The sequence below is a fragment of the Balaenoptera physalus genome, assembly GCF_965194825.1.
Source record: "Balaenoptera physalus genome assembly, chromosome: X".
Lineage (NCBI taxonomy): Eukaryota > Metazoa > Chordata > Mammalia > Artiodactyla > Balaenopteridae > Balaenoptera > Balaenoptera physalus.
The window spans coordinates 14,842,862-14,854,983 of record NC_138903.1 but is presented as its reverse complement, the minus strand read 5'-3'; the positions used below and the strand labels follow the sequence as shown (position 1 = coordinate 14,854,983).

Genomic DNA, 12,122 nt, shown 5'->3' with positions numbered 1-12,122 from the left:
ACCGGACACCATGTCTCCCACCCTCCCCAGCTTGAGAAAGCCTCCCACCGTGCCCTTTAAGAACTCGGGGTGGAGCATCAACAGGTCCCCTATATTCTCAACTTCTTCTTTGAACACTCCTTCCTCTCACCTTAATCCAGTGCTTCTCAATCCTGACTGCACTTCAGAATCACCTGGGGAGCTTCTACAAACTCCCATCGCCCAGGCCTCAGTCGGTTGCAAGCTCCCCCAAATGATGCTGGTGTCTGCAAGGGTGAGTGCTGCTGGGCTGAGTGACACCCTGTGCTGTCCCCTCAGCAGCTGCTCCCCAGACAGAACTCTCTCATCGGGGGGCCTTTCCTCTCCCACAGCTCTGGCACCACCGGGACTCAAGTGAGCAGGCCGGCTGCTCCTCACTGCCGCCTCCAAACATGAAATCTCTCTCCTCTAAAATCCCCTAGCTTTCCAAATTGCGGGCAGTTCCTCCGACACACAGGGACCTCTTGTACACCTGTTTCTTTGCATTTGCTTTTTCTCTTCAGTAATGTTCTGAACCCCTCAGCCATTAAAAAGAAAAGTTCTCTTGTTTCTGTAAAACTCAGTTCACTGGTAACCTCAGCCCTTGCACGAAGCACTCTTGGTCTCTCTGAGCTTAGAAGTATTGCTAAAATGCTTCCTCCATAGCGCTTTCATCCCCCAGTGCTATTGTAGTGCTCACTGCATTGCTCGCAAAGAGCACTTGCCGTTATAAAGTGAGAAATTAGTGGTATAAGTAGGAAAATTCGGAGCACATGAGTCTACAGGGAGCCGCAATTCATCAAATGTAGTGCTAATACAAAACTGAAAAGATTATCCTTTGGACCAAAAAAAAAAAATCTTCTCTTTATTAAAGATAATTACACTGAAGCTGTGGCTCTATCACAATTGCTATAAGAAATCTGGCCCGAGATCAACACTATTAAAGGGATTTGGCTATTGGAAGTACCACACAGGCCCCGAGCAGAAAACAGGACAAGCACCAACCCTGTGAATGGCATTTTACTCAGTTCATATGCACACAAACAATGAGCTAATAAGTTTAACTAACTCTCATTTTAACACTGCTCCATATGAAACAGTTACCTCTAACTGCTTTTTAATCATTTACACTATGAATCAGTCTTTTTTTAAAAAAAAAAAAGTGTCACCTCTGGCCTCTAGCCTGAGCCAAAATACTACACCCTGCTCTCTGGCCTGTCCACAGGAAAACGTGGGACCAAAACATTTGATTCTTTATATACTCACTTGGTCCTTCTTGATCTTACCTATATAGCATGAAAAATAAGATCAGTTTCTTTGAATTTATTCCTTTTCCTAACTCCAGGGCCCCATTTGTATAACTTAATCCAGATGTTCATATCATGGTGGTGTCTGGTCTAGGTAAGGGCCAGTGAGGCTGCATTTTATGCTGAAAACCTAAACCTCATCTCTCACCTGATAAAAGTAGAGACAGACTTCTGGTGTATGTATGTATGTATGTATGTATGTATGTATGTATCTATCTATCTATCTATATATATATAAACATATATATATATATATATATATATATATATATATATATATATATATCTTTGTGCACGTATCTGCAAATGTACAAACTCTCTTACATACTTAAAAACTGACAGTGCATTACTGATTGGCCACATAGTTTTTTTTTTTTTTTTTTTTTTTTTTTTAATGTATTTATATTTATGGCTGTGTTGGGTCTTCGTTTCTGTGCGAGGGCTCTCTGTAGTTGCGGCGAGCGGGGGCCACTCTTCATCGCGGTGCGCGGGCCTCTCACTACCGCGGCCTCTCTTGTTGCGGAGCACAGGCTCCAGACGCGCAGGCTCAGTAGTTGTGGCTCACGGGCCTAGTTGCTCCGCGGCATGCGGGATCTTCCCAGACCAGGGCTCGAACCCGTGTCCCCTGCATTGGCAGGCAGACTCTCAACCGCTGCGCCACCAGGGAAGCCCGGCCACATAGTTTTTTAAATAGTGTTCCTCTTGGGGGAATAAAATGTTTTCTTTATTATAATCTAGTCTTGCCCGTTTATCAAGTTATATAATATGAAAATGTTAAATCCAAAAACTTTTTATCTTAATCTCTTCTCAAAGCTACTAATAAATACAATGATTTTAATTATACCAGGCTTCCTGGTTTCTCCCCTAAGTACTACAGTTTAAGCCCTACAAAAGAAGTCTCTGTAGTTAAGTATATATATATATTTTTCCAAAGTCACCTTGATTGGCCATATATACCAAGGAACAGTCAAAAAAATTTTAACATAGCAAAAGAATAACTCAGAGTATTTAGGTTCTCTATAATAAAATTTGTTGCTTTTCTGTTCCTTCTTCCTCTCTCATGAGGAAGCAACAAAGAAAACACAACAAACCGAAGACACAACAATTTGAAATCCCAAGCTAATGTGTGGTAAACTTTCTTTTTCATTTTCATCTCTTCTAGGGAAACCTATTGGCATAAGATATAAAAATTTAACTTTAATCACATAATATACAGATGAGGTGACAGATTAAAGATATTTGGAAATGTTCTTACCAATACCTTAAGGCTGGTGTATAATCATGTGTCCTAACTGCTACGCCCTCAGGATATTAACAGTATTTTATAAATAAAGGGATGAATGGTCACAAGCTAGAAAACTGCCAGCTTTAACAAAATTGACCAGGTTGCTTTACTGTAGGACTTCAAAGCCCTTAATGAGCTGGCGTGCACTGCAAATCTCCCAGAGCAGGTACAGAGGCAGCAAATCTGTCTTACCACACAGCCCTATTAATATCTCCGAGGAGAATGCTTCATCACAGGTAGTTTGGGAAAGACTGAAACATATAGGTGCCCCATACAGGTGGTTAGGTGACTTTCTCCTGGGGCCAACAGTAGGAATTTGACATGGCACAAAGACTAACCACCACCGTGTGTGGATCAGCCAGGACTTCCTCTGTTGACCGTGTGTGTCCCACGTACAGTGGGCGAGGGGGAGAGTGTAGGGGAGCGAAGGGGTGGAGGGCTCTTCTGCCTGCTTTTCGTACACACCTGTTTCTATAGTCTGAAAACTCCATAGTTAGGCAGCTGAGCTGGAGGCTTGGGCTGAGCGCTAGGCTCACTGTTTACACTGTGATGGGAAATCTGATAGACAAAAAAGCAGTCTCTTTCGTTAACAGTGACTTCAGAATTCCCAGGCCCCCATCAGCTCCTCAGTAACCAAGCCCCAGAGCAGGCAGGAAGCCCACCTAGAGCAGCTCAGATGAGGACTGCTGATAGCGGCAACACGGTTCACAACCAGGAAGTAACTACCGTCACTTGTGCAGCAGGAGAAACATAAGGAGGTTGGTCACAAAAGCCCTTTCAGACAAGTCTTCCAAGCATTCATCCAGGTGGCTCCCAAGTCCTGGTCTGAAACCAGCAGCTCGTAGATAAGCACCTCCGGAATGCCCACTAATGTTGTGACAGGCTTGCTGTTGGTGCAAATCAGGAGCATCAGCTCATCTAGGTCCTCCTGGGGGACGTGGTAAAAGCCTCAATTGCCAGTGCAATGGAGCCCTGTCTTCCTGTACACACGGATACTTTGACTCCAACAATGGGAAGGGGGAGGAACCTTCAGGAGATGGACCTTGGCTCTACTGTTTACTAGCTATGTCACCTTGGGTAACTTGCTTAACCCCTGTATGCTTCAACTTCCTCATCTGTTTTTTGGGGTTTTTTTTTTTAAGGTTAATATTTATACCTACTTCATAGGGTTTTTGTGAAGATTAAATAATGCATTGAAAGCACTTAGCACAAATGCGTGCTCTATTATAGATGCTCAGTAAACACAGCTAATAATTTAAATGAGTAGAAACCACAGCCAAGGAAGGGCAAGGATGGAACTAAAGCTTGGCAGTAGTAAATAGCAGGGACTCAATAAACACTTGTTGACTGGTTAACTACTCTATCGTAAAGCTAACGCTGGAATATTGAAAAAACGGTTCTCACTTATTTATATGTGGGTCAGGAAGAAGAGGGCTTTTAATTACCCTTCAAACTGAAGGAGGAAGCCCATGTCTCATGGTATTTGCATCTCGAGGTTGAGGGGACACTAAAGACCATCTAATCCTCTAAAAGAAGGACAAGCCAACGTTTAAAGTGGTTGCAGTGACTCAGCGAGTCCTGAGATGCACCATATGGAAACGTATGCTCTGAACTACCCAGAGCAATGAGGTAGAAACTGGGTCTGTTTATAGAGAAATTTCTCAACATTTCCTGCCCAAAGTCAGAGAGGGTCTTTAAAGATAGTTTCTTCAGCGGCAATTAATGAAAGGAAGGATCTGTAGCACTCTTTACCACACTCCACGGATTTGCTGTTTGCTTCTCATTTTCAACTCTACAAAGAGTGTTCATGTATAAGGCCATAGTAGCACATGTCAGTAAGGCGGAATTCATTCACAGGTGAAACAGATTCGGGTGATACAGTCTCCCAACGCTGCTGATTCAGCTTTTTGTCCCAAAGGAAAATACCATCCTAAAAAAAGCACTGTGGGCACACTAACTCCATGCTGATGACCATTTATTTTTAGTTTATGCAGAGTTAACACAGCTCCTAAAACACTGAGGAAAATACAGGCACTCAGACTGCACATACTGCACAGAAAAGCCACGTTCCCCAGCGCCAATCGGAGAGGCACCCCTTCTGCTCCTCTCTCTGTAATGAAAACCACATGCAACCCTCTACAGCCAAGACTGAACTGTTTCACACATTTGCTTGGTTGCTTATTGAGGAAACTGTCCCTTTTCCACATGAGGCTGGGGGCTGGCTGGATAGGAAGAAACTCAACCCCGCTCTGCTCTCCCAGTCCAGTCCAGACATCATCTTGGGAACCTGACCTGCCAGTTCTGTGGTGATCAACCCTAGCAAAGGAACCACAGTGGGAGGACAACTGCCTACTGACAGACAGTTCACAGAAATCAACGTCGTCTCCTACCTGCGATGGACAAGGTCTCGGAGGAAGCGCAGGTGGTGGAGGTAACAATCCTGACTTAGAAGCTGAAAAGAAAAATAAACACAGTTAAGGACCACCGAAAACAACACACAGCACTCTTCCAGTTGTTAACTGGGAAGAGCTATCGCATTTAACATGTTTAACTTTTTAAAATCTATCTGAGGGCTTTCTTTTTTCTTAAAAAAAAAGAGCACATGCTATTTCCAATCCCTTTTTCATTTTCCTCCTATCCAAAATCCAAATATTTATATAGGCTGTTGTGATTAAGACAGTGTAAAACAGTAAGGAAATGACACCCTTTGATCAAAAGACTGGAACGCAGCACGGGAAGGACAGTCAATCCCCAATTAATCTGATGTTAATTATTTAGTTTCAAATACTCTAGGCCCTTTGGCTCCTCTCCTATTTCTCCCAAGCTCTCAGCCATTTACACTGCTCATTAGCTGGAGTTGGGAGCCAAAAATCCAGAATCCCAACAAGGCAGCGCTGCTGCCCTGTAAGTGAGTGGGTCTGATAGCAGTAGGAGAGGCTGAAAATGATGGACTAAAATGATATTTGGGGATTCTTCAAAGATCTCAATTTCCTTTTCTCCCACTGATCCTTATTATCAGGGATAATTAAATCTGTTTCTAAAATAATCTGGCCCCATTTGAAGCATCTTCTGAAAAAAAGTTTCATTCTAACTTTTTAAAAAAATTTTGTGAGATACAGAGAGAGCTGGAGTTAAGCCAAGAACGTCTGAGTTGTAACTTAACAATGAAAACAAACATCTGCTATCGAATTATAAATAAGGCTCATGATCACACGCAAGAAATAAGTTTATCAACACACACTGGCCAAGTTAAACCACATTCTTTACAAACTCCTTAGAAAAGCACACCATGCTCTATATAACTATATGCAGTTTATTTCCAAATCTGTAATATGTGGGCTAATATTTGGACAACTTTCTATGCCTTAAAAATAAATCATACCCTTTCTCCTGCTGCCAGGATAGGAGCTCAGCTCTGCGTTTCCTTGGCAGATTGCGATTCCACTGGCCACGTAGATCTTGGGCTGCGGTTCACAGCGCACCCACTACACTCCAGGTGCCCAGGCAGGGCTCCTTAAACCATCCACTATGTGGCTGACATGGTCTTGGTGATCCAGCCTGGTGTGAGGCTTGAGACTCCGAGGTAGGAGAGCCGAGTCCAGGACACTGGTCCACCAGACCTCCCAGCCGCACGTAATATCAATCAGCAAGAGCTCTCCCAGAGATCTTCGTCTCAACGCTAAGACCCAGCTCCACCCAATGGCCAGCAAGCTCCAGTGCTGGACGCCCCATGCCAAACAACTAGCAAGACAGGAACACAACCCCACCCATTAGCAGAGAGGCTGCCTAAAATCGTACTAAGTTCACAGACACCACAAAACACACCACCGGATGTGGCCCTGCCCACCAGAAAGACAAGATCCAGCCCCACCCACCAGAACACAGGCACTAGTCCCCTCCACCAGGAAGCCTACACAACCCACAGAACCAACCTCAACCACTGGGGGCAGACACCGAAAACAACAGGAACTACGAACGTGCAGGCTGCAAAAAGGAGATCCCAAACACAGAACGTTAAGCAAAATGAGAAGACAGAGAAACACACAGCAGATGAAGGAGCAAAGTAAAAAACCTCCAGACCAAACAAATGAAGAGGAAATAGGCAGTCTACCTGAAAAAGAATTCAGAGTAATGAGAGTAAAAATGATCCAAAATCTTGGAAATAGAATGGAGAAAATACAAGAAACATTTAACAAGGAACTAGAAGAACTAAAGAGCAAACAAACAATGATGAACAACACAATAAATGAAATTAAAAATTCTCTAGAAGGAATCAATAGCAGAATAACTGAGGCAGAAGAACGGAGAAGTGACCTAGAAGATAAAATAGTGGAAAAAACCACCACAGAGCAGAATAAAGAAAAAAGAATGAAAAGAATTGAGGACAGTCTCAGAGACCTCTTGGACAACATTCAATGCACCTACATTCGAATTATAGGGGTCCCAGAAGACGAAAAGAAAAAGGAAGGGACTGAGAAAATATTTGAAGAGATTATAGTTGAAAACTTCCCTAATATGGGAAAGGAAATGGCCAATCAAATCCAGGAAGCACAGAGAGTCCCATACAGGATAAATCTAAGGAGAAACACGCCAAGACACATATTAATCAAACTATCAAAAATTAAATACATGGGCTCCCCGGGTGGCGCAGTGGTTAAGAATCTGCCTGCCAATGCAAGGAACACGGGTTCGAGCCCTGGCCCAGGAAGATCCCACATGCCACAGAGCAAGTAAGCCCATGCACAACTACTGAAGACTGTGTGCCTAGAGCCTGTGCTCTGCAAAAAGAGAAGCCACGACAATGAGAAACCCACACACCGCAAAGAAGAGTAGCCCCTGCACACCACAACTAGAGGAAACCCACACACAGCAACGAGGACCCAACAGAGCCAAAAATAAATAAATAAATAGATTTTTTTTTAATTAAGTACAAAGAAAAAACATTAAAAGCAGCAAGGGAAAAACAACAAATAAAATACAAGGGAATCCCCTTAAGGTTAACAGCTGATCTTTCATCAGAAACTCTGCAAGCCAGGAGGGAGTGGCAGGACATATTTAAAGTGATGAAAGGGAAAAACCTACAACCAAGATTACTCTACCCCGCAAGGTTCTCATTCACATTCCACAGAGAAATTAAAACCTTTACAGACAAGCAAAAGCTAAGAGAATTCAGCACCACCAAACCAGCTTTACAACAAACGCTAAAGGAACTTCTCTAGGCAGGAAACACAACCTACAGGAAAACACCTACAATTACAAACCCAAAACAATTAAGAAAATCGTAACAGAAACATACATATCAATAATTACCTTAAATGTAAACGGATTCAATGCTCCAACCAAAAGACGTAGACTGGTTGAATGCATACAAAAACAAGACCTGTATATATGCTGTCTACAAGAGACCCACTTCAGACCTAGGGACACATACAGACTGAAAGTGAGGGGATGGAAAAAGATTTTCCATGCAAATGGAAATCAAAAGAAAGCTGGAGTAGCCATACTCATATCAGATAAAATAGACTTTAAAATAAAGAGTATTACAAGAGACAAAGAAGGACACTACATAATGATCAAGAGATCAATCCAAGAAGAAGATATAACAATTGTAAATATTTATGCACCCAACATAGGAGCACCTCAATACATAAGGCAACTGCTAACAGCTGTAAAAGAGGAAATCGACAGTAACACAATAATAGTGGGGGACTTTAACACCTCACTTACACCAATGGACAGATCATCCAAAATGAAAATAAATAAGGAAACACAAGCTTTAAATGACACAACAGACCAGCTAGATTTAATTGATATTTATAGGACATTCCATCCAAAAACAGCAGATCACACTTTCTTCTCAAGTGCGCATGGAACATTCTCCAGGATAGATCACACCTTGGGTCACAAATCAAGCCTCAGTAAATGTAAGAAAACTGAAATCATATCAAGCATCTTCTCTGACAACAATGCTATGAGATTAGAAATCAATTATAGGGCAAAAAACGTAAAAAACACAAACACATGGAGGCTAAACAATACGTTACTAAATAAGCAAGAGATCACTGAAGAAATCAAAGAGGAAATCAAAAAATACCTAGAGACAAATGACAATGAAAACACGACGATCAAAACCTATGGGACGCAGCAAAAGCAGTTCTAAGAGGGAAGTTTATAGCAATACAATCCTACCTCAAGAAACAACAAATATCTCAAATAAACAATCTAACCTTACACCTAGAGGAACTAGAGAAAGGAGAACAAACAAAACCCAAAGTTAGTAGAAGGAAAGAAATCATAAAGATCAGAGCAGAAATAAATGAAATAGAAACAAAGAAGACAATAGCAAAAATCAATCAAACTAAAAGCTGGTTCTTTGAGAAGATAAACAAAATTGATAAACCATTAGCCAGACTCATCAAGAAAAAAGAGGGAGAGGACTCAAATCAATAAAATTAGAAATGAAAAAGGAGAAGTTACAACAGACACCACAGAAATACAAAGCACCCTAAGAGACTACTACAAGCAACTCAATGCCAATAAAATGGACAACCTGGAAGAAATGGACAAATTCTTAGACAGGTATAACCTTCCAAGACTGAACCAGGAAGAAATAGAAAATATGAACAGACCAATCACAAGTAATGAAATTGAAACTGTGATTAAAAATCTTCCAACAAACAAAAGTCCAGGATCAGATGGCTTCAAAGGTGAATTCTATCAAACATTTAGAGAAGAGCTGACACCCATCCTTCTCAAACTCTTCCAAAAAATTGCAGAGGAAGGAACACTCTCAAACTCATTCTATGAGGCCACCATCACCCTGATACCACAACCAGACAAAGATACTACAAAAAAAGAAAATTACAGACCAATATCATTGATGAATATACATGCAAAAATCCTCAACAAAATACTAGCAAACAGAATCCAACAACACATTAAAAGGATCATACACCATGATCAAGTGGGATTTATCCCATGGATGCAAGGATTCTTCAATATACGCAAATCAATCAATGTGACACACCATGTTAACAAATTGAAAGAGTAAAACCATATGATCACCTCAATAGATGCAGAAAAAGCTTTTGACAAAATTCAACACCCATTTATGATAAAAGCTCTCCAGAAAGTGGGCACAGAGGGAACCTATCTCAACATAATAAAGGCCATATGTGACAAACCCACAGCAAACATCATTCTCAATGGTGAAAAACTGAAGCATTTCCTCTAAGACCAGGAACAAGACAAGGATGTCCACTCACACCACTATTATTCAACATAGTTTTCGAAGTCCTAGCCACGGCAATCAGAGAAGAAAAAGAAATAAAAGGAATCCAAATCAGAGAAGAAGTAAAACTGTCACTGTCTGCATATGACATGATACTTATACATAGAGAATCCTAAAGATGCTAACAGAAAACTACTAGAGCTAATCAATGAATTTGGTAATGTAGCAGGATACAAAATTAATGCACAGAAATCTCTTGCATTCCTATACACTAATGATGAAAAATCTGAAAGTGAAATTAAGGAAACACTCTCCTTTACCACTGCAACAAAAAGGATAAAATATCTAGGAATAAACCTACCTAAGGAGACAAAAGACCTGTATGCAGAAAAGTATAAGACAGTGATGAAAGACATTAAAGACGATACAAACAGATGGAGAGACATACCATGTTCTTGGACTGGAAGAATCAACATTGAGAAAATGACTACACTACCCAAAGCAATCTACAGATTCAATGCAATCCCTATCAAACTACCAATGGCATTTTTCACAGAACTAGAACAAAAAATTTCACAATTTGTATGGAAACACAAAAGACCCCGAATAGCCAAAGCAATTTTGAGAAAGAAAAACGGAGCTGGAGGAATCAGGCTCCTTGACTTCAGACTATACGACAAAGCTACAGTAATCAAGACAGTATGGTACTGATACAAAAACAGAAATATAGATCAATGGAACAGGACAGAAAACCCAGAGATAAACCCACACACATATGGTCACCTTATCTTTGATAAAGGAGGCAAGAATATACAATGGAGAAAAGACAGCCTCTTCAATAGGTGGTGCTGGGAAAACTGGACAGCTACATGTAAAAGAATGAAATTAGAACACTCCCTAACACCATACACAAAAATAAACTCAAAATGGATTAAAGACCTAAATGTAAGGCCAGACACTATCTAACTCTTAGAGGAAAACATAGGCAGAACACTCTATGACATAAATCACAGCATGATCCTTTTTGACCCAGCTCCTAGAGAAATAGAAATAAAAACAAAAATAAACAATGGGGCCTAATGAAACTTAAAAGCTTTTGCACAGCAAAGGAAACCATAATCAAGACGAAAAGACAACCCTCAGGATGGGAGAAAGTATTTGCAAACGAAGCAACTGACAAAGGATTAATCTCCAAAATATACAAGCAGCTCATGCAGCTCAATATCAAAAAAAACAAACAACCCAATCCAAAAATGGGCAGAAGACCTAAATAGACATTTCTCCAAAGAAGATATACAGATTGCCAACAAACACATGAAAGGATGCTCAACATCACTAATCATTAGAGAAATGCAAATCAAAACAACAATGAGGTATCACCTCACACCAGTCAGAATGGCCATCATCAAAAAATCTACAAATAATAAATGCTGGAGAGGGTGTGGAGAAAAGGGAACCCTCTTGCACTGTTGGTGGGAATGTAAATTGATACAGCCACTATGGAGAACAGTATGGAGATTCCTTAAAAAACTAAAAATAAGGGACTTCCCTGGTGGCACAGTGATTAAGAATCTGCCTGCCAATGCAGGGGACACAAGTTCAAGCCCTGGTCAGGAAGATCCCACATGCCGGGGAGCAACTAAGCCCATGCGCCACAACTACTGAGCCTGTGCTCTAGAGCCCATGAGCCACAACTACTGAGCCCGTGCACCACAAGTACTGAAGGCCACGCACCTAGAGCCCGTGCTCCGCAACAAGAGAAGCTACCGCATTGAGAAGCCCATGCACCACAACTAAGAGTAGCCTCCGCTCACTGCAACTAGAGAAAGCCCACGCACAGCAACGAAGACCCCATGCAGCCAAAAATAAATTAATTAATTAAAAAACAAAACAAACAAACAAAAAAACCTAAAAATAGAACTACCATACGATCCAGCAATCCCACTACTGGGCATATACCCTGAGAAAACCATAATTCAAAAAGACTCATGTACCACAATGTTCATTGCAGCTCTATTTACAATAGGCAGGACATGGTAGCAACCTAAGTGTCCATTGACAGATGAATGGATAAAGAAGACGTGCCACATGTATACAACGGAATATTACTCAGCCACAAAAAGAAATGAAATTGAGTTATTTGTAGTGAGGTGGATGGACCTAGAGTCTGTCATACAGAGTGAAGTAAGTCAGAAAGAGAAAAACAAATACCATATGCTAACACATATATATGGAATCTAAAAAAAAAAAAATGGTTCTGAAGAACCTAGGGGCAGGACAGGAATAAAGATGCAGACATAGA

General features: G+C 41.1%; 1 protein-coding gene across 11 annotated transcripts in view; it reads right to left on the bottom strand.

The window, feature by feature from the left end:
• REPS2 (RALBP1 associated Eps domain containing 2) overlaps positions 1-12,122 on the bottom strand; it is a 228,584-nt gene that overhangs the window by 58,365 nt on the left and 158,097 nt on the right. For all 11 annotated transcript variants that reach the window (XM_082447092.1, XM_082447100.1, XM_082447096.1 and 8 more), the window contains one exon: positions 4,980-5,041. In XM_082447092.1, the coding sequence (XP_082303218.1) occupies positions 4,980-5,041 (62 nt within the window). The remainder of the gene's footprint in view (positions 1-4,979; positions 5,042-12,122) is intronic.